The sequence below is a fragment of the Vulpes lagopus genome, chromosome 3 (genome assembly GCF_018345385.1).
Source record: "Vulpes lagopus strain Blue_001 chromosome 3, ASM1834538v1, whole genome shotgun sequence".
Classification (NCBI taxonomy): Eukaryota; Metazoa; Chordata; class Mammalia; order Carnivora; family Canidae; genus Vulpes; species Vulpes lagopus.
In genome coordinates, this window is record NC_054826.1 from 131,526,899 (window position 1) to 131,549,664 (window position 22,766).

The 22,766-nt window shown below is 44.0% G+C and overlaps 1 protein-coding gene across 1 annotated transcript; it reads right to left on the reverse strand.

Annotated features, from left to right (window-relative positions):
• Positions 1 to 296: 296 nt before the first annotated feature.
• SARS1 (seryl-tRNA synthetase 1) lies at positions 297 to 21,671 on the reverse strand. Its single transcript, XM_041749006.1, has 11 exons — positions 21,455 to 21,671; positions 14,152 to 14,222; positions 10,664 to 10,741; positions 9,103 to 9,261; positions 7,991 to 8,134; positions 7,090 to 7,245; positions 3,210 to 3,431; positions 2,515 to 2,644; positions 2,089 to 2,246; positions 1,276 to 1,405; positions 297 to 683 (listed from the first exon to the last, which is right to left on the reverse strand). Exons 1-11 carry the CDS (start codon positions 21,588 to 21,590, stop codon positions 526 to 528), a joined length of 1,542 nt encoding a protein of 513 aa, XP_041604940.1. The 5' UTR covers positions 21,591 to 21,671; the 3' UTR covers positions 297 to 525.
• Positions 21,672 to 22,766: the final 1,095 nt, after the last annotated feature.

Here is a 22,766-nt window from a genome sequence, read left to right on the forward strand (position 1 = left end):
ATGTCAGCTCTGGCCTCTAAGCTTGGACTACCTAACTGCTTTTATGCAGTGGCGAATTTCCAGAGGAGGGTCTGGTCCTTCTCCTGCAAGCCTGTGTGTCTAAGACTCAAAGTTTTCATTCTCTTAAGCTTTTCCTAAATCTACCCCTGCCTTCACCTACCTTCTCAAAGGCTGTCTGACTTGCTAAATGGAATAGCCTTCTTTAGAAGGAAAAGCAGAAGTGAATGTGGTTCCAGGGAGAACTGTCAGAGACAGGGTTTGAGCCCTGGGCAGAAGACCGTGGAAGAGTCCTAGCCTTCCTTAGAGATGCTTTATTACATGGTTTCATCAGTCATCAGAGAATGGATCCTATGCCCATGCAAGGAGACAGGAACATCACGTTGTACATGGCAGACTGTTCCCCTTTTAGCAATGCAGTCAGATGGGGTGGGTGATGAGTGGGTGCTTGGCTTCCCAGCCCGTGGGCAGGCTCTGAGATCCGAGTGGACAGAAATGAAAGCCTGACAAACTGGGAGGAAGGAATGTTCAGGAATCAGTGACCTCCATGTTCTGCAGCCGGCTTTCTAGGGGGACGTCTCTTGATGCCCCTTTCTTTTTGCTGCCCTCATGCTGCTTCTTCTGCTTCTTTGATGGCTCCTGGTCAATGGGTGCAGGCTTTACAAAGGGAATCAGTTCTTGGAGACCTGGAGGGAGAGAGCCAACTAAATAATCTATCGTTTCTCAGGAGTCAAAGCCCAAAGACTTCTGGGGAGAGTTCCATGAGACGATGATCCCTATGAACAAAAGGGCACCCATGATGGGAACTGGTTTCATTCTTTTCTTCCACAGTCTGAATCTTAGCTGCACTGAAACAGGATGTCATACCTCTAGTGGCTACTTTCTCAACTTTGCCCCTGTAATGGCCAGCAGCAGAAGACAGGCAAAGTTTTGGGGACTGTTTCTTTTCTTTTTTTTTTTTTTTTAAGATTTTATTTATTTATTCATGAAAGACAGAGAGACAGAGAGAGAGAGAGAGAGCGCGCGCAAGAGAAGAGAGACAGAGACATAGGCAGAGGGAGAATCAGGCTTCATGCAGGAAGCCCGATGTGGGACTCAATCCCAGAGTCCTGGGATTACGCCTTGAGCCAAAGACAGACGCTCAACCACTGAGCCACCCAAGCGTCCCTGGGGACTGTTTCTGAACAAAAAAAGTTTATATATTCTGAAAGGGGGCTCGATATTTAGAGGATTATGAAGACAGAAGAAGAGGAAGATGGGCTGGACAGGGAGTTTTACCTGGTGGCATGAACTCCTTTAATTTCTCAGGCACGACGATGCCCTTCTCCGTCTGGTAGTTCTCCAGGATGGCGCAGATGGTGCGAGTGGTGGCGCACATTGTAGCATTGAGCATATGGACAAACTCCACCTGCAAAGACAGGGTCCCCAGAAGGAGCATGGAACTCAATCTGGTCTCACTCATGACCAGGAACCAACCACTCAGCCAGACTCCCCCAACTGTAACTATCCAAATCCAAAGCATTATTGATCTTTCTCTAGACTGACATTCTGTTTAGTATTTATTGCCTATTATACAATTCCAGGAAGATTCCTTATACCTCCATGAGAAACTAGTAATAAGTCCTAGCAAACGGAGGAGAGTTGGGCCCTTTGAGGGCAGGAGAAAACTTCCATGGTGGCCTCTCCTTTTAACCCCTTTCAAGTCCCTGACTTGGAATAGATTAGGGCCTGAAAACTGGGTTTGAAGAGATAAACTTACAAACCCAGACCTTCTTGGGTGAGAGAGAAGATAGGGCCTTCAACTTGTCTTCTGTAGAAAATGGGGATTATTCTTTATCTGGAGTCAGAGAAAACAAAGCCTCAAAGAGAAGAGCTAGAATTACCTTGTAGAATAGAGCTAGATTCAGGTTTCTAGCTAAAAGGACTCAGTCCTGATGCAGTAGAAGTCATTTTCAGATTCCTTTTTTGGTCTAGACTGAGAAGTTCAGATTTTCCCATGATGCTGGGACATAATGTTCTCTAAGGACTGAGAAATAAGATGGACCTGTTCTACATGAGGCCCTATTTCCCATCTCCCGAGGGGTCACCTACCTTGTCCATCATCTTCTTGGTTTGCCCATATCGGATTCGGAGCCGGCGAGCCTGATAATCTGTGCAGTTAGAACAGGACACTAACTCACGGAAGGCTCCTGAGCCCGGAAACCAGGCCTCCAGGTCAAGCTTCTTACTGGCAGCGTGATTCAAAGAACCTGTAAGGAAAAACCCCTAGAATTCATGAAGGAGGGATGGTATTTCAGAAGACTGACCTTTAGCAAACCTGAGGAATTCTTTAATTCTCATCCTATCCCCAGGAATGAAATCATGCCCAGATATTCTTATCACCAAATACTCCCAAGTGGCAAGAGTGTGATATTTTAATTAATGTGAACAATTAATTGGATTTGCAAGCTATTTCTTTGTGTGGCAGCTCACCTGATGAGGGTAGTGTTCGTGGGACAAGGGAAAGGGAGTAGATACCTGAGACAATATTCACAATGTGGTAAGGGATCCCCAAAGACTGGTAGAAGTCTTCTGCGGTAGTAATCATCTCTTCGAACATCTCCCATGACTTGTTGTCATGTGGTGATGAGTAGACAAACTGTTCAATCTGCAGAGAGGGACCCAAGGAGACCGTGACAATGGGATGGGGCGAATAAACTAAAGGGCTGAAATGGGAGATAGCCTTGCAGTGAAGACCTATTCCTACACCACTGGGAGTCAGGCAAGGCTGCCCCCCTCCCCCCCCCCCCGAGATTGGTGCTGGACACCGCTGCAAGAACAAAGCTCCACGGAGTTCCTACCACATACATGCCAGGTCCTATTCTAAGTACTTTATCCCACCAACTAGCTGAATCCTCACAGTGGGCCTAATGAGGCGGGAGCTATCATCCTCCTCTTTTTGTACAGGAGGAAACTGAGTGCGGAGAGGTTAAGTAACTTGTTCAAGGTCACACAGCTAAGCGGCAGAACTGCCACTGGGACTCAGGCAGCCTGATTCCAGAGTTGTGCTCACAGCCATTCTAGCATGTGCTTCTCAGGTAGAAACAGAGGTAGGCGGCGAGAGGGAAGACAGAAACCAGAGTGGGTCTGAGCAACACAGAGCCTGCCTCTCCTCTAACCACCTAGGAGAGACTGAGAAGGGTCCTACTCCCCACCCCGACCTGACCACTCACCTTCTCAAACTGATGGACTCGAAAGATGCCGCGGGTGTCTCGGCCATGGGAGCCCACCTCCTGGCGAAAGCAAGTGGACAGACCGGCATACTTGATTGGCAAATCCTCCGGCCGGAGCCACTCGTCCCGGTGTAGAGCAGCAATGGGCTGCTCTGAGGTGGCAATCAGGTATTTCTCGTCATAAGAATTGTCATCAGACTTTTCACTGCCTTTGCCAATCACCTGTAGGAGGAAGGACCTCTACTAGTTAAGAGTGAGGGATGAGGACCTCAGCCAGAGCAAGAAACCACAGGGAAGATTCCAGTGATGAGATGGGAAGAATTTCCTTTAATCTCTGCCTAGAAGCGAGCAGGGGATGCTAAAAAGACAAAGGAGGGAATGAGTCACTCCAAAAATGGGATCCCTACTAGGGATCAGAGAAATGCAAATTAATAGGAGATAAAATACTCATAATAATAGTTTTTTTACTTATCTAATAAATGAAGCATTTATAAATAATGTACAGTGGCCAATGATGGCAGTGCAATTAAACCTGAGCTGGTAGCAGTATAAATGAATCCATTCGGGATGCCTGAGTGGCTCAGTGGTTGAGTGTCTGCCTTCGGCTCAGGGCGTGATCCCAGAGTCCTGGGATTGAGTCCCATATTGGGCTTCCTACGGGGAGCCTGCTTCTCCCTCTGCCTATGTCTCTGCCCCTCTCTTTCTCTCTCTCTCTGTGTCTCTCATAAATAAATAAATAAAACCTTAAAAAAAATTAATCCACTCAACAAATGTTTGTTAGGCATTTATTAAATGCCAAGTTTGCCAATGCTGGGCAAAAGAAGATAGTCTCTGCTTTCTTGGTGCTTATGAGTTAGTCTAGGGTTATACTCCTTGAAGAATCACTTTGGTGTTCAGCTAAAGAAAGTAACACAGGGGATCCCTGGGTGGCGCAGCGGTTTGGCGCCTGCCTTTGGCCCAGGGCGCGATCCTGGAGATCGGGGATCGAATCCCACATCAGGCTCCCGGTGCATGGAGCCTGCTTCTCCCTCCGCCTGTGTCTCTGCCTCTCTCTCTCTCTCTCTGTGACTATCATAAATAAATAAAAATTAAAAAAAAAAATTTTGAAAAAAAAAAAAAAAAAAGAAAGTAACACAGAAGAAAAAAAGGTATAAACAGGACAAAATTCACTGTAACATTACTTACTGATGGCAAAAAACGAAGTCCCCTAAATATTTCAACAAGGGAAGAGTCGACTATCCTACATCCATTTTTTTTTTTTTAATGTTTTAGCTAGGTTTTTTTATTTAAAAAAAAAAAAAGATACCAAATTTAAATGGACTCTTCAGAGTTAAGGTTTAGAATCAGAGCTTTCTAAGAGGTCACCCGAGGTGAGGCAGAGAACTGTGCTTCCCCTGGCGGGGGCCAGCTAACAAACACTTCTAGACCAGGCCTGGGTGTCTGCTCACAACAGAAGGGGCCCAGGTGATCACTGCCCCACTTGGGCCCAGCACGCATACCTGAGGACTCAAAACTCACTACTGATTGAACATCCTGTGAAGGTTCTCCAGGCCACGGACGTCAAGGAGAGAGGGGCACCTTGAAGCACCTGAGCCCTCCCTGCTGACGCCCCTTCCCTGGCTCTGTGGTTGAAACGAGTACACCTATTTTACCTGAGTCTGGAGGAATCAAATGCCCAGCCCAATGACGTGACCTTACACTGCACTGCGAAGCGGTAGCTTCTAGTAACTGCTCTTCTGCCCCCGCTTACTCTTTGAAATCTGCCGTTAAAGAGAGATGCCGGGCACAAAACGTTTAGCTGTAAGCAATCTGTTGGTCAGAGGCCAGGATCTGAGCCAAGGCCATTTAAAAAATGTTGGTTATGAAGACTGTGAGGTAACACTGAAAAATGCTTCTGATATAATGCTGAGGCAATTTATACACATTGTGAGGGAAATATGAGAAAATGATATATATATGAAAAAAAGCCCCCAAAGGGATTTAAAAATGACAACTATGAGGTAATGGAAAAGAAGATGATTTCCCCCCACCATTTCCAAATTTTGTCATGTGGTATTATTTTAATTTTTAAAAAAGGAGGGTAGAGAGGCACCTGGGTGGCTCAGTGCTTGAGTGTCTGCCTTCAGCTCAGGGCGTGATCCCAGAGTCCTGGGATCGAGCCCCAGTTGGGTTCCCTGCATGGAGCCTGCCTCTCCCTCTGCCTCTTCTCCTCCTCCCTATCTGCCTTTCTGTGTGTCTCTCATGAATAAATAAATACAATAATAAAAAAAAAAAAAAAAAAAGAAGGGAGGAAACTTCCTCTGGGTCAGCATTTGGGGACCTAGAAAACTATGTTGCTACTTGACTGGGGGAATTTAGCCACTAGCCACATTTCAAGTGCTTAACAGCCACATATGGCTGGTGCTGTCAACTAGACAGTATATACAGAACATTCCCATTACTGGGAATGTAGTAGAGAGTTCTACTGGACAGCACTGCTCCAGAGAAGTCACAAGCTGAGATTATTAGGCAAGAAGTGCCAGCCCAAACTCTCACTATGGGGACCTGTGATTCTTCCCATATATGGATCCAAGAAGTATCTGGAGAAGAGATGGAAAATGCAGGAAACATAGGAGGTACCTACTACCTAGTGTCTCTCTCATAATCCTCCATGTAAGTTTCTCTCTGATGTTCCCTGCAGGGCATCTTTCTAAAGCTCTGTAAGTGATTATCCAGTCTTGGGGTTGAAATGAGGAAAACAAGAAAAGAAGGCAGATTTTGGCCGATACATGAACACATTCCCTTCTTCACTAAAAGAAAAGGAAAAGACTCTTGGGTGGCTCAGTCAGTTAAGTGTCTGACTCTTGATTTTGGCTCTGATCATGATCTCAGGGTCATGGGATCCAACACTGCACTGGGCTCCATGCTCAATACAGAGTCTGCTTGAAATTCTCTCTCCCCTGCTGGCCCTCCCATCACGCTTTCTTGCTTGCTATAAATGAATGAATGAATGAATGAAATCTTATAGAAAGAAAGGGAAGAAGAGAGGGAGAATACCAAGGTTAGACTAATGCTCAGGGTTTACAGAGCATTTTGCTTCCCACTGCATCTTAAATGAAAACATAACTAGAACTCATCAATAGGACTCCTTGGGAAGAAGTTCTATTAAAGGTGAGTCAGGTGAGCCCAAGAGCATTGTCTAACTCCTGCCAATAAGAGCCAAGTCACTCCCTTCTGACAGAATGGTCTTGAAGGAGAGAGACAAGTGAAGAGTGGACTATGCTGTTGAGGGGCAGCCATTAGCAGAGACACTAGAAATTCTGAGTGCTAGGTACAGACTGGGGGCGCCACAGCTGGTGTTGGAACCAGCTTGTCAGAATGACCTGACTCTCAACGTGAATCCTCTGGCTCTCCCTAAGATGGTCTGTGGCTGAAAAAGAGCCACAAACTGGAAGCCACATCCATCCCAAGGAAAATATGTCTCGCTGTCTAGAAGCTTCCAGTTTGGGGATAGGAGGAGGAGGATAGGGGAAGATCAGCCACTTCTATAATAGTCTTCCATCCAAGCACTCAAAAAGTATGCTTCTTTTCAAAGCCCCTGGTGTTAAAGTATGCTCAATTTAGGTAAGTCATGTAGATTATCTGGGAAAGTCAAAACAGGCTCTATGTCTACATTGTCCAGTATGGTAGCCACTAGCCTTATGTGGCTATTTGAGTCAGAATTAATAAAAATAAAAATTTTACTTCCTCAGTTGTACTAGCTATATTTTAAGTGCTTGGCAGCCATGATACAGAGTATTTCCATCACGGCAGGAAGTTCTACTGGGCAGCACTGCTCTGTGTCCTTTAAGTTAAACTTCATAACTTAAGTCAGTCTGCTGTGTTGCCCCAGGCTACTCACCTTATAAAGTTCTTCGTCAAACTGGCTGAGCTGTGCCACTTCCTGCATGACCTCCTTCCTCATGAAAAAGGGGGTATAAATAGGAGTGTAGCCCCGACTCCCCAAGGTGCGAAGGGCGTACTGGATGAGCGCCTGTTCTAGGAACACCAGGACACCCTAAAGGAGCAGAGACAAGCACTGTGATTGGGTTCTGTTGCCATCGTGTTCATCTGCTAGAATTTACACTCAGAGGCAACTGGGGATATGCAGGAGGCCAGCAAAGACTGTGAACCCCAACACCTGACTCAAGAGAGTCTTTCTTAATACTAATGTCCAGCGCATCATCCAGGCACACTGTAAGGAAAAGCAAAGTGAAGAAAAAAGGATTATGTGCCCAGGCTGCGTGGGAGAGCTTTCTTGCACTAGTTCTTAAAACACTGGGTTTGTGTCTATGTTAGAGCATACTTATGTATACATATATATGTACAGTATCTCCAAAATTATTTTTCCATGCCTTTCTGGAAGTCTCCTCTGAATTCATTTGCCCCTTGTCCCAACTGATCTGGGTTTGCTGCCTCTGCCTACCTGTGCTCACAGCTCTCACACCACAGCACTCATCACAGTGGGTCCTGATTCTTTGTTACTTGTCTGACTGTCCAATTACACTAAGGCAGACTGTTCTGATTCAGTCAGGACAACATATATTCATTATGGAGGGTCATGTAGTGGCTCCTGTTCTAGGGAATCCTGAGCAGCACTCTCCTGGCTAAGAGAAGTGCACCTAACTGCCAGTATGTTTGCAGTAGAAAGGCCGAAAACAAGTGGCGGATTTGTAGGCCTTTTTAAATAGGTTATGTTTTCCACAGATATTTTTTTTAGTTCTTTCTTTATAATCCCATCGCCACAGGTTCCTGACTCTTACCTTCAGGAAGTAACCTCGACTTCCAGCCACCACGGCCCCTTTTTCACCTTCAAAGCCATCTACCATCACCACCAGGTCCACATGAGAGTACTTCTTCCTGACTGTACAATCGCCCCAGATTCTCTCTACTTTGTTGTCGGCATCCTAAGGAAACAAGACCAGGAGAGAAAGATGCATGATCCCTGAATTCCACAACCTCAGTTTTCCAAACCCCATTCCAAGAACAACCTAGAGCTTTGCAGAACTACTGGTTAACTCAAATACCAGGTTTTGGTCATTGCGTATACAGACTAAGGAAGGGCATTTGCTAGAGCATTTGTGCTCAAAAGAGAAATAATAATTTACAAATTCTTAGTAGCGATTCTAGCCATGGAACTGAAATCATGAATTTCTAAGAGATCTGTTGTATTCTTTTTTTTTTTACCCTTTTAAATGACTCCCTGAAAATCTAGCAAAAGGACGACCCCCACCCCCATCAGCATTGCCTGGGGTACAGAAGAGAATGTAGATTTTTTTTTTCCAGGCTCTCATTGGTCCTGGGGCTGTATGAGGGCGGGCTCAGGGCCCTGACCTCCAGAGTCTCCCACCGTAGCTTGCAATAAGTTTAATGCTCGTTCACCAGGGAATGAATGAAAGAGGCACAGATGGGCCCAGCCACGGCTGGGGTGTCAGGGAACAAAGGCAGGGCTCAGAGCAGCTTTGTGCCGGGGAAGCTCCCACTCAGCAGGAAACTTTTATCATGCAGATTTCCCTTCAACCTGCAGCTTCTCAGCAGGGTGTGGGTGAGGGGTGAGGTTGGTTTAGCAGATCCCTCCCACAGGACTCACTGCTACCACGGGCAACACGCAGTGGAGGACAGCAGCCGGATTTAGACGAGATTTCTGTGCCAGGAGTCTCCTCCTACCTGCCGTCCCTGCTACTTCCCAATCAGGCAACAATCTGACTTTCAATTCTCAATTGGTGGGCAGAGCGAATATACAAAGAGCCTGCTTCTGACACAAGGCCTATTATACAGAGTGCCAGCATTTCCCTGTCCTCCTCCCACCCTGCCCCCTCCGCAACAGAGAGGAGCACCGGCTAGGCAGCAGCCTGCTGTGGCACTCCACACCTACCTCATCATTGCTGATGGGCACTGAGGGATGCAGAAGGTTCCCGATCTCTCGGAGGTTCTCAAACCGCTCTGCTTCCAGCTTTATCCGCTCAGCATCACATTTTAGGATGGCTTCATCGATGAGGAGTCGGACTTTTTTGATTTGTGAGACTTTCAGGTTCTGTAGATGAACAGGCCAGGACTCAAGCAACAGCAGGCCGAGGACAGAGTAGGAATAAGATTCTGTTGTCCTAACCTTGTTGTGCTCTAATGACAACCCTTGTGATAGCATTTTTCAAATCAGCAATGAAGGCTTTCAAAGAACTGAGATTTCACACACACATACACCAGTACACAGTTTTGCCCTTACAAATGCATTGGCATTTTCTTTTGGGGTACCTAAGGCAGAGACGGATCAATTCTGGCCATTCTTTTCATTCCTACATATCTCAGGGGTTTTAACCCTGTAGCTCTCTTAAGAGCTCTTTCCCTTAACTTGTACTTTTTGATTTCCTGATTAAACAAATTTAGCACTCTTATGTACTACATTTAATTGTTCCCTAGGAAGATTATAAATTTATTAGGATTAAGAGACCCTGTCTTAAGCTATTTTGGATTCTTTCCTTTTTTGTTTTTTAAAGTTTCATCCAGTTTCATTCTTTTTTTTTTTTAATTTTTATTTATTTATGATAGTCAGAGAGAGAGAGAGAGAGAGAGAGAGAGGCAGAGACACAGGCAGAGGGAGAAGCAGGCTCCATGCACCGGGAGCCTGACGTGGGATTCGATCCCGGGTCTCCAGGATCGCGCCCTGGGCCAAAGGCAGGCGCCAAACCGCTGCGCCACCCAGGGATCCCCCCCCCCCTTTTTTTTTAAAGGTTTTATTTATTCATAGAGACAGAGAGAGAGAGAGAGGGAGGCAGAGACACAGGCAGAGGGAGAAGCAGGCACCATACAGAGAGCCTGATGTGGGACTCGATCCCGGGTCTCCAGGATCACGCCCTGGGCTGCAGGAGGCGCTAAACCGCTGTACCACTGGGGCTGCTCTTGGCTTCCTTCCTGCAAGTGTTTCAAACTATGATTTCCTGGGGACAGGAGAGCCCTTAGCAAGTGGGGCTGGAGAGCAACAGCACCCCCAACTCAGCCCTTCAGGCACAGCAACTTTGTTTTTGTGTATTTATGCTCTCACTGTGCTTTTGTGTTACAGGTTTTAAGAATGGGTTTGGTGACTAAAAAACTTGAAAATTATTTTTTCTAGGTTCACTGTTGTGAATACTGAATTATAGTAAATTGAAAAATTCCTTGACTTTGTGAAAACAGATTTCTATAAATCAAACATAGCTTGGCTCCTTTTTTCTTTTCTTCCTACTTTTGACTTTTCCACTCCATCTGTCCCCGGCTACTCGATCTAATAAATACTCAAGTATGGAGTCCAACGAGGGCGGAGGGGGACATTTCCTCACTGCACACATTCAAGGATGCCACAATGCTGTGTGGCGCTGAGTGTCAGCACTCACTTGTCTAGGAACAGAGTTACAATGAAAGAACAGAAATCCAGCCTAGAAAAGGGAAGGATAATAACTTACAGCTAAAGTGTCTGCAGTGAGGTCATCGAGATTTAATGCATCTTCTGGAATGGACTCATCTCCCACTGGCTCTTTTTTCTGCAAGGGGAAACAAAACAATACTACTAAATAAAAGAAAATTTCTGACATAGTTTTATAAGTACACCCCAGATTAATATATAAACAAACCACAGAACTTGCCATATATCTGAAGGCTACAACACGTGAGAGAAAAAAATTAGTAAATTGGAAGCAAGAAAGTTTCGAGTCCTTATCCTGCCACTTTCTAGCTTTTTTGATCCTGGACAGATCAATTAATCCAGCAAGGTCAGAAAGCTGACATCAATAGGAACGTAAGAAGAAGGACTGCCCTGGACATAGAGTAGTTATGGGCACCAAGAATGTGTGAAAAGGTTCACACTACTGTCCAGCTCTGGGGCAAGTGCCTGGGTGTGAATTTATGAAACCCTGTCCACACACTAAGAACAATTCCAGCACTGAGGCTAACAGGAAAAAATGGATAGGATAATAGAATATTAGGACGCTAAGGAAAACAAAAATTTTGAAGAAAAAAGTCACAATCTGGAACTAAGTTTAGAGCAATCAATGCAACTTGGCAAAACCATAGAACATACCCAGGGCTAGATTTTCTCCTCTCTGGTTTCTCTTCTCCTTCTTTATGATATTTTGTCAAATCATTTCCAATCCTTGCCCAGAGCCGTGAAGAAGATAATTTTAAGAGTCAGATTCTTCCCAAATTAAAAGGAATTAAAGAAAATTATCAAAGGCTATAATAACAAGATATGTAAGACCTCAGCAAAACTTGCATAAAAACAAGTTGAGGAAGTTCAGGGTCTGCTTTGCTAGACTAAATCACGTGCAATGTCCTAAAGATTTTTTTTTTTTAATTCCATACATTTAACAATAGGCAATTACATTTATACAACCTCATATACCACTGCACAAAGCTGAGTCTTATAAAGAACTAAATCTTCTGAGGGTAAAGCATAGAAATTCTTTAGATTTATTATACAATCTCATATACTAAAGTGAGAAGTCAGGATGCTAACCATAACAAACTTACATCCTTCAGTGACTCAAGCAAAATCATCTTTAAAAATTGCAAAAGTCTGAAAATCTCAGAATGAGTCTTGTTAAGAATAAGCAGAGACAACTGAGGTTGAAATAAATGGCCTAAATCTCAAGATTTTCCATTTAGTAACCAAGAGAGCTGAGGCCCCTCTGTTATCTGATAATCCCTCAGGGCAGCAAATTCAAGTTCCTGAGTTCAAGTTCTGACTCTACAACTAATTTATGTGATTTTAGGCAAGACCCTTAATTTCCTAAGCCTATTCTCTTGCCCTTTTAATAAGGTTGACAAATGTACTGTCCATATTCCAGGTTTGCAGCAAAGATCAAAACCACTAAAATAGGGCAGCCTGGGTGGCTCAGTGGTTTAGCACTCCTTCAGCCCAGGGTGTGATCCTGGAGACCTGGGATTGAGTCCCACGTCGGCTCCCTGCATGGAGTCTGCTTCTCCCTCTGCCTGTGTCTCTGCCTCTCTCTCTCTCTCTCTGTGTGTCTCTCATGAATAAATAAATAAATAAAATCTTTAAAAAAACAAAACAAAACTACCGAAATGAGATGCAAGCAGAAGAGTTTTTAATACTTTCAAGTGCTATACAAATGAAAGCACTGCTAAAACCATTCTAGTTAAATATTTTATTTATTATGACAGACACAGAAAGAGAGAGAGAGAGAGAGGCAGAGACACAGGCAGAGGGAGAAGCAGACTCCATGCAGAAAGCCTGACATGGGACTCGATCCTGGGTCTCCAGGATCACGCCCTGGGCTGAAGGCCACCGGGGCTGCCCCTAAAACCATTCTAATGCATAGTAAGGGAGTAACTTAGTAGACAGTAAGTTAACACTGGTTGTGGAGCTACAATGAAGGGATCTAAGAACGCTATTGCAAATGAAAACACTCCCATCTTCTTGCTAGGAAAATGCTAGGCTAGCACTATCTGTATATGTGCTCCAAAGAATATACAGGCAGGAGTGCATGCTGGAATTAACATAATTATGGGGACTTTGACATGCAAATATTAAGCATCTTGAGTCCCAAAGGAAGAAAACTGTTGATTGTTGGTATCAATTTCCACAGCCAATCACAAGCTGAAAGTGTAACAAAATACCGTTAAAGAGAAGGATTCAGACTAGCTGTGAAGTGTAAGGTACTAGAATCCGGAGGGAGTCTTTCTATTATACTCTTTACTGGTTCAGGTTCCAAAATTTTATGATTTTGTGGTTTAGTTTAGAGGTTTACAACTTAAAAATGAGACACGTTTGAGGGAGCAGTTAATATGTTTTTTTAAAAAAATGACTAAGGGGCTAAGAGGATGTTTTTGAAGAAAGATTAAAAGCATAAACTATTCTGGATACCAAAGCAAGGCCAAACTAAAACTTAATATTCTTCAAGCACAGGAAGGATTTTTTGGATGAAGGCCAGAAACTACTTGCCCTCCGCTGTTACTTGCAATTGCAGAATAACTACAATGTTCTAGGCATTGTGCCAGGTTCTCCACATTTAAAAAATTTTGTTCTCACAATTCTGTTCTATGGGTGACTGTTAGTATTGTCATTTCACAGATGAGAAAACTGAAGCTCAGAGGTTAACTTGCCTAAAGTCACACAGCCAACAATCCAGGATTTGGACTCCTTATATGTGCTCTTTCTATTAAAGAGCACGACTACAGTGAGACAGAAATCTCAAGTCCGCCCTAAGAAAACCTTTCTGGCACTGTAGATTACGCTTAAGGAATAATTGGATAAGAAAAAAAAAAAAGGAATAACTGAATAAGATTACTGGTGGAATTTATATTTATTATAAAAACAAAACAGGCAACGAATGAGCAATGTGGCAAGAATCTTACCTGGCTACATACAGACTCTGTGCCCCCCAAACTTACATGTTGAAACCTAATCCCCAATGTGCTGGCGGTTGGAGGTGGGGTCTTTCAGAGGAGATGAAGTCATGAGGACAGAGCCTTCATAAATGGTATTAGTGCCCTTATAAGAGACTCCAGAGAGCTCCCTTCTACCACGTAAGGACACAATGAGAAGGCAGCTGTCTATGAACCGGGCAGGAAGTGGGTCTTCACCAACACGAAATCTGTCAGCGCCTTGATTTCGGACTTCTCAGTCTTCTGAACGGTGAGAAATAAACTGCTCTTGTTTATAAGCCGCCCAGTCTATAGTATTCTGTTACAGCAACCCCAAGGCACTAAGACTTATCCGAAGACAGAAGATGGACTCCCCGATCCCTGAAAGTACTTCTTAGTTCCCTTGCCCACTACCTTTCTTTTTAAAGATCTTCCCCTTTGGGAAGAAATTCAGTGTCTCACAGAATTAGTTACACACTAACTAGGTCAGAAACTATGTGAGTATTAACTAAGAGTAAGATGAAATACCTCTGCTCAAGCTCTCAAGGCTGTTACCTAGTTCTCTTACCTTCATTTTCTCTCCAATTGTCTTGCTGCATAGGTTCTTCAGCTTGTTCAAGTTGTCTGCCCGAAATCTGCCTGAAGAATAAACAATCCAAGAATATATCAAAGATACGCACATAATTAAGAACACCACCCGTTCCCCCATCACAGCTCGACAGAGCTAAAGGATCTCATGAAGTTGTGAAATCTTACAGCTTTAGAGTCCCAAATTTAGTTGGCAAATATTGGTGACAATGGGGTTCCCCCAGCATTTGGTGACAAGGGAAATTACCTTCTGGGACTGAATTTGGGAAGTATCATAACCTGGATGATGCCACAGTTGAGTAACACATCTGAGAAACCTGGGAAAAACTCAAGTAACTGTAACCTGCTCAATCGTCTTAAAATCCATTAACAAAACTGTGTGGTAAGCACTGGAACCTGGAGAGAGAGCAGGCCTGTTTCTAGTCCCATGAACTTGGTGGCTGCATCTCTCTGCCAGAAATGGTTAATGTTACTCCCTTTGCTCGACAGAAATCTCACCCAGTATCCTGGAGAATAATAAGTTTCTTATGCTTTAGTTTCTTTGGGGGAAGACGGCGCACTAATCAGCCTACATGGGTATTCTGGCCCAAACTAATATGTTGGTGTTATGGTTCATTAACCTAAGTCTAATTAGCAAAAGTAGAACCTCTTGAATCCAAGCTTGAGCACCAACATGGTAAACAGCAAGTTTTTGACAGGTGTAATTGATAGAAATGAGACAGCTCCTAGGCAGCTGTTTTTCAAGGTTTTGCCAAACTTGAACTAAACCTTAGTACAAAATCATCTACTTGCTCATTACACTGATTAGAGAGATGGGAACAGAAGCATAGTCACCAGGGCCTGGAGAGGAGAAGGGAGAGAGAATGGACTCCAAAGGGACAGTAAGCGGGATCTCTGTGATGATGGAACAGTCCTGTCTTGAATGTGACAGTGCTTACACAAATCTACACATGGGATAAAGTTGCATAGAACTACACACACACACACACACACACACACACACACACACACGAGTGCATGTGAAACTGGTGAAATCTGAATAAGGTCTGTGAATTGTAGCAATGTCAATTTCTTGGCTTTGATACTGTACCAGTTGTGTTAGACATCATCGGTGGGAGAAACTGAGTGAAGGGTACACTGGACCTCCTTGTACTATTTTTGCAACTTCCTGTGAATCTATAACTATTTTGAAATTAAAAGTTTTTAAAAAATTTATTTAGTCCCTTCTATTTGCAAGGTCTCGTGTTAAGGGCTGGGAATAAAAAAGAAAACATCATGCTAGGTGCTGAAAAGAAACAATTAAAAAATAATATAACTGCTATTTTAATCAATGAATATAGCATATTCCTTCATTATCTTTAATTTCTTTCAGCAATGTTTTACAGTTTTCAGTGTAGGCACCTTGAATGTCATTTACTAAATGTATTCTAGTCATCAGATTCTTTTTGTTATTTGTATGTAGAAATATCATTGATTCTGTATATTGTATACAGTGACCTTGCTAAATTTAAGTAGTTCAGTTCTGCATAAACAATCAAGTCATCTGCAAATAATGACAGCTTTACTTCTGTACCAATCATTTTTTTTTTACTGAGGTATAACTAATATACAACATTGTATTAGTTTCAGGTGTACAACATAATGATTTGATATTTGTATACAAGGCGAAATGATCACCACAGTAAATCTAGTTACCATCTGTCATCACACTCTACTCCAATCTTTTTTTTTTTAAGTAGGCTCCACACCCAAAATGGGGCTCGAACTCACAACCCTGAGATTAAGTGTCACATGCTCTACTGACTGAGCCGCCAGGAGCCCCTCCTTTTTTTTTTTTTTTTTTTTTGCCTTATATCATACTGTCTAGAACCTCCAGCACAATGTAAATCAGAAGTGGTGGTAACAGATATACTTGTCTTGTTCCCAACTCAGGGGGAAAGCATTCAATATTCATCATTAAGAATGTTAGCTATAGGTTTTTTGATAAATATCTATTATCAGAGATTAAGGTAGTTCCCTTCCATTCCTAGCTTCCTACATTTTATCATGAGCAATTGGAGCAACATGGGAAAAAAATGAACTTCATCCCTATCTCACATCATATACCAAAATCAATGTGGAATGAATCATCCACCTAAATGTGATAGGCAAAGTAATAAAACTTCTAGAAAATATATTGGAAAATCTCTTCAGGAACTTGAGAATGAAAAGATTTCCTAAACAAACATAGGCAGCAAAAACTACAAAGAAGAGAGCAATAAATTAGACTTCATTAAAATTAATGAACTCTTTAAATAATTAAAGAGAACTAATTAATTAACTCTTTAAAAAGATTCAGACTCTTTTTTTTTTTTAAAGATTTATTTATTTATGATAGACATAGAGAGAGAGAGAGAGGCAGAGACACAGGAGGGAGAAGCAGGCCCATGCCGGGAGCCTGACGTGGGACTCGATCCCGCGACTCCAGGATCACATCCTGGGCCAAAGGCAGACGCTGAACTGCTGAGCCACCCAGGGATCCCAAGTCAGACTCTTTTTAAAAAAATATTTATTTATTTTAGAAAGAGAGAGAAAGAGAGCATGAGTGGGAGGAGGGGCAGAGGGAGAAGGAGAGAAATCTCAAGCAGACTCTCCACTGAGCTCAGAGCCCACCATAGGGCTTGATCCCAGGACCCTGGGATCATGACCTGAGCTGAAATCAAGAGTCAGATACTTGGGATCCCTGGGTGGTGCAGCGGTTTAGCGCCTGCCTTTGGCCCAGGGTGCAATCCTGGAGACCCGGGATCGAGTCCCACGTTGGGCTCCCGGTGCATGGAGCCTGCTTCTCCCTCTCCCTGTGTCTCTGCCTCTCTCTCTCTCTCTGTGTGTGTGATTATCATAAATTAAAAAAAAAAAAAAAGAGAGTCAGGTACTTAACCGACTGAGCCACCCAGGCACCCCTAAAATTAATCATTTTTGTTCATTAAAAGACTGAAAGAGTAAGAAGCAAGTCACAGACTGGGAGAAAATATGTGCAATATAAATATCTGACAAGGTCTTATATCCAGAAGGGATAAAGAATACCTACAAATAAATAAGAAAAAGACAGGTAATCAAATAAAAACTGGTCAACATTCTTGAACAGACACTTCTCAAAATAGGCTATCCAAATACTAACAGGGATATGAACAGGTGCTCAATACCTTTAATCACCAGGATAATGCAAATTAAAACCACAAAGAGATACCACTACATATCCACCAGAATGGCTAAAATTGAATAGACTGCCAATATTTAGGATAAGGCTGTAGAAAAACTAGAACTCTTATTTTGCTGGTGAGAGTGTTGATTGCTATTAACTACTTTGGGTAACTATCTGGTAATACCTATTAAATCTAAACATGTATCTATCTAGTTTATGATCCAGCAACTCCACCCATATATACCTAACAGAAATGAGTGCCTGCATATACCAAGACACACAAAGCAGTATTCATAGCACTTTATTCATAATACCCTCAAATTGGTAACAATCTGAATGTCCATCAATAGAATTGATTGGTATATTTACATAATGGATAATTGGTATATTTACATAATGGAGTACTACACAGCAATGAAAATGAACCAGCCACGAAGCCACATGAAGATAGAATAATTTTATAGACATAATTCTGAGGGAAAGAATCCACATACAAAAATATATGCTATATAAGTCCATTTACATTAAGTTTAACATCAAGCAAAATTAATTTATGGTGATAGATGGCAGAACACTGTTATTTTTGGAAGGGGCATGAGAGAGCATGCTGGGGTGTTATAAATGTCTTCTTTGATCTTGACCTGGGTGGTGGTGAGATACATATACAGCTTTATAAAACCCATTAAGCTGCACATGAAAATCTGTACATTTTACTGAGTACATCTCCATAAAAAATAAGTTTAAAAAGGTTGTATCTAAAAGCAGTATAGGGGCACCTGGTGGCTCAGTTGGTTAAGCATCTGCCTTCGGCTCAGGTCATGATCCCACATCAGGCTCCCTGCTCAGGGGGGAAACTGCTTCTCTTCCCTCTGCCACTCCCCCTGCTTGTATTCTCGCTCGTGCTCTCTCTCTCTCTGTCAAATAAATAAATAAATAATCTTAAAAAAAAAGTAGTATAAATGTCACAACAAGATATATAATATGTGGAGAACACTCAATAAATGAGGTAGTGCTATGGGAGCAGAGTTAATTTGACGAGCAGGCTGATGGGAATGGGGGCAGCAGCCTGATAAGGAATATCCAAGAAGAGGCAACAATCATGGACATGTGAAAGAGCAAACATGTAACATAACAAGTCTAGAACAAAGAGTGGAGGACAAATGTGGGAGAGTGACAGAAGGTGAGGCTAAGAAGACATGCAGGGCTTTGTAAACTGTCTTAACTAATTTGTATTTTTATGCTTTAGGGCTACACTGTCTGATATGGTAGCCACTAGGTAGGAGGCTATTGAGCATTTGAAACATGGCAAACCCAAACTAAGATATAATGTACATGTATACATCAGATTTTAAAGACTTGTAAAAAAGAAAAAGAATGTAAAGTATCTCCATTTTTATACTGACCACATACTAGACATATAATTTTTTATATAATGGGATAGTATAACATCTTACTAAAATGAATTTTTCCCTTTTCAATTGGCTACCAGAAAATTTACAATTACATGTATGGCTCACATTATATTTCTATCAGACAGCACTGCTTTTCTATTTTTTTAAGATTTTATTTATTTGAGAGAGAGAGCACACACCAGGAAGGGGAGGGGGAGAGGGAGAAGCAGACAAGCAGACACCCCACTGAGCAGGGAGCCCAACTCAGGACTCGATCCCAGGACACTGGGATCATGACTTGACCTAAAGTCAGAAGTCAGACACTTAACCAACTGAGCCACCCAGAGGCTCTCAGATAGCACTGCTTTAAGGTAAGAATATCAACTGCAAGACTTAAACCTGTAAAATGATTAGATTTGTATTCCAAAAAAAAAAAAAATCACATGTCCTGGATGTGGCCTTGCGCTAGATGAGATCTTGGTAAAACTGAAGGCAGTGAAAAAGTGCTCGAAATGAGGACCCGGCTTAAGGAGTGTGCAATAAGGCAGTAAAGAAAATTTTCATTCACAATAGCACAGGCTAGATAGAATTCCTGTAACTACCAGATTTCAAGATACACTGAAATCTAGCAGCTTTGTAAATAGTTGAGACAAATGCTTATTATATGCCCAAATGTGCCCTTACTATACTACTCTGAACTAAAAAGAAGAATCACAGTTTGAATCCTTGGAGTTAGAAGAGTTGTGGTAAACTTCAATGTGATACTACGACTCCAAGTTATATGAGACGTCTGTGTTCCACACAGAGCCCTAGTGGCACCTTGCATGTCTATAGGTAGACAAACAGGTATACGTGTGAAGCCTGCTCTGTCCTGTCAGGGAACATATGAGTTTTTATTTTTTTTCTTTTTATTTTTAAGATTTTATTTATTTATTCATGAGAGACATAGAGACAGAGAGAGGCAGAAACACAGGCAGAGGGAGAAGCAGGCTCCATGCAGGGAGCCTGACGTGGGACTCGATCCTGGGTCTCCAGGATCACACCCTAGGCCGAAGGCAGCACTAAACCACTGAGCCACCCAGGCTGCCCAACATATGCGGCTCTGCGTTACACGTCCTTGTTGCAGCCAATGACAGAAGAACCTTGATATAAGATCTGTCAATGTCCAACAGGGGCAGCCAAGGACTTGGGAAAAAAATCATTAATTCCTTTTGGCTGCAAAGAGAATATTGGGAAGGGACATTAGGTAGAAAAGAATCAAATCAACAAATGTGTTGAAAAGAAACTACATCTGTTTTTCATACAGAAGGCCAAAGTGCCCTCAGTACAGAAGATACTTGTGAATTCACTAAACCTTTGTCAAGCCCTTACCAAGCACCAGGTAGATACTGGGATGTTATTTATACACCCCCTGTATGTGTACGTATACCCTTGCTATTGGGACATACAGGTGAATAAAACACAAACCTGTCCCCAAAGAACTCCTCCTCTCACCACAAATCCACTCATTAAGCAAGCAACAAAACTTCCTGTGGACGTGTACATCATACACAAGAGACTAACACATTCAAAGTCATTTAACAGCTGTACACAAAATCTGACTTCCAATTCAGTAAAAGTGTCCAGTCTGGTTTTTTTTCCTTCCTTTAATTTAATTCCATTGCAACTCAAAAATTCAGATTGAGATTTAGGTGGTGGGATCTCATGGTCAAACAAATAACACATCTGAATGATTGAGACTACAGAATCAGCAGACAACAGAAGTTAAACAAATACCCTCTATCCACCCAATACTCTGATAAATTTAGGAAAACCAATTTTCCTAATAAAACTGCACCGCACTCTTGGACAGGGAGGGCCTTTGCAGGGTGCTGTCATAAAACCTGGCTCCCAGTTGCTTACAGACCTATTGCATCAGACAAAAAAATGAATCACGTGTGCTTGACAGCTTCCGGCCAGTCAGTGACTACCCCAGGTCAACTCAGGCAGAAGCTGAACGCAGGCGGTTCTGTGGTTTTATTTAGCTTCATGAAAGATGCCCGGATCAGTCCCAGGTTCTAGACCAACTCTGATAACGTCTTTTCAGGAAAACTTGCACAAATCACAATTAAACGGGATCCATGGTTACAAGGTTGTTCTCGCCCACCGCACTCCTCTCCCCGTATCTAGTCTCCTACGGAAAAGGCCTCCATCCATTTGTAAAGGTACGCCTGCAGGTCATGGGGATGACCTTCCCCAAAGCTCCCGGTTTTAGCCAGGGGCGGCTTCCGAAGTCCCCAAATACTTGCAATGTGGGTGGACCGAACTATTAGGCTGCAGATGGGAGTCGGTGTCAGGCTGGAGCCTTCGGTCCTATCAGATCAGAGGCGGACCGCTCGGGGGCCTCGCTGAAGACAGGAAGGGACGGAAGGGGCCCAGAGGGGAGTGTTAGGAGCCCCCCCCCCCCTTCTTCTGGCTACTCGGGCGGCCCTGGCCGGACGGCCCCGGTGCGCACGCGCCCCGCTCCTCCGCGACACCACAGCCCGGCGCCGGCGCGCCAGGAGTGAAGAGGTGGGACGGCCGGGCCGCACGCCGCCTTCTAGGGCCCAGCGAGGGCCTGGGCGTCACCGCCGCCGGGGAGGGCGCGGGGGAGGCCGCCGGGGAGGGCTGGGAGCGGTCGGGAGAGGCAGCGGGGACTGGCGCCGGGCTACCCCGCGCTTCCCGGTACTTACAGCGTCGCCACTCGCCGTCCGCCCTCACCAGCTGGTCCACGAGCCCCGGGTCCTTGAAGCGCTTCTCCTGCGTCTCTCGGATGAGGGCTGGGTCGCCTCCTTTATCCACCCGAAACAAATCCAGATCCAGCACCATGTTTCCTTGCCGCAGCCAACGCTGAGGGACGTGAAGAGCGGAGCCCGGCACCGGCGGCCGCCGCACTGCGCCGGCGCTGACTTGCCCTCCGCGCGCAGGCGCCGCCCGAGCGGCCCGAGCGCGCGGGCGCCCCCTCTCGGCCCGAAGCAGCGGCGCGGGGCGGCCCGCGGGGCCCGGGTGCGCGCGGCCCGCCGGTCGGCTGGGCCTTGTCCCGGGCTCGTGCGTCCTCCCCAGGGCCGCGCTCTGTGCGATCTCAGACTGTACGGTAAAAGCGAGTGCCTGTCAGCATGGTCTCTGGCTTGGAAGCTAGAGCTTCCGATGGATGTCAGTCTTTGTCTTAACAGACGCGGTTCCTAAGGCTAGGCACTGTCCTTGAACCTCTGTTCCCTTCTCCATCTTCTGTGGACAAGAATGACTATGTGCCTTAGTCCCTGGGTTACCTCAATTCGAGATTCCTGCTCTCCTGCCTTATAGCTAGAATACCTTTCTTAGCCTAATGATTGAGCAAATCAGATCGTCCTATTACCAACCTTTAGGATCGCAGGATTGGAAAAGTGAGATTGAAATATTTTAGAGAGAGACATGAGATTTTTCCAAGGGTCTAGCAGATTTGAAGGCAGTATGAGGTATGGAAGTCACATCTAGGGTCTATTTAAAACTCCTTGAACAAAGATTTTACCATATTTTCATTTTATAATGTTTAGGGCTTTACAGTGGAATATTATGGTTGCATTTTGGAGCCAAGGTTATCAAAAAGTACTGCTGATAAGATTATTTGGAGGATTAGGGAATAGATGATCTGTCCACCCCATCCTTCTAATTTACAGACTTTAGAGCCCCACCCCTAGTGCCCCACAGCTAGCTGTGCTAAGACCTTCTTGACCTTACAGCACTTGCATGGGTTCCTGTGATGAAGATATGGCATTGCTATCCCTGCTCCACAACAAGGAGTTACCAAGCCAACTTATACGTAGTAGGGCGCTAAGGACAGTGGTAGAAGCTGACAGGTAGAGCACTGTAGGGAGGCTTGGGAAAGGGGGTTGTCTGGGTTTGCCTCCCTAGGTTCACTTTGCTTGGGATGCTAGATTTAAAACCAGTGGAAAGGACAGCTGCGGTCTCTGAAGAAAACATGCAAGAAAACTGTCTTCATAGTGTAGGGTTCCCCAAAATCTTCTG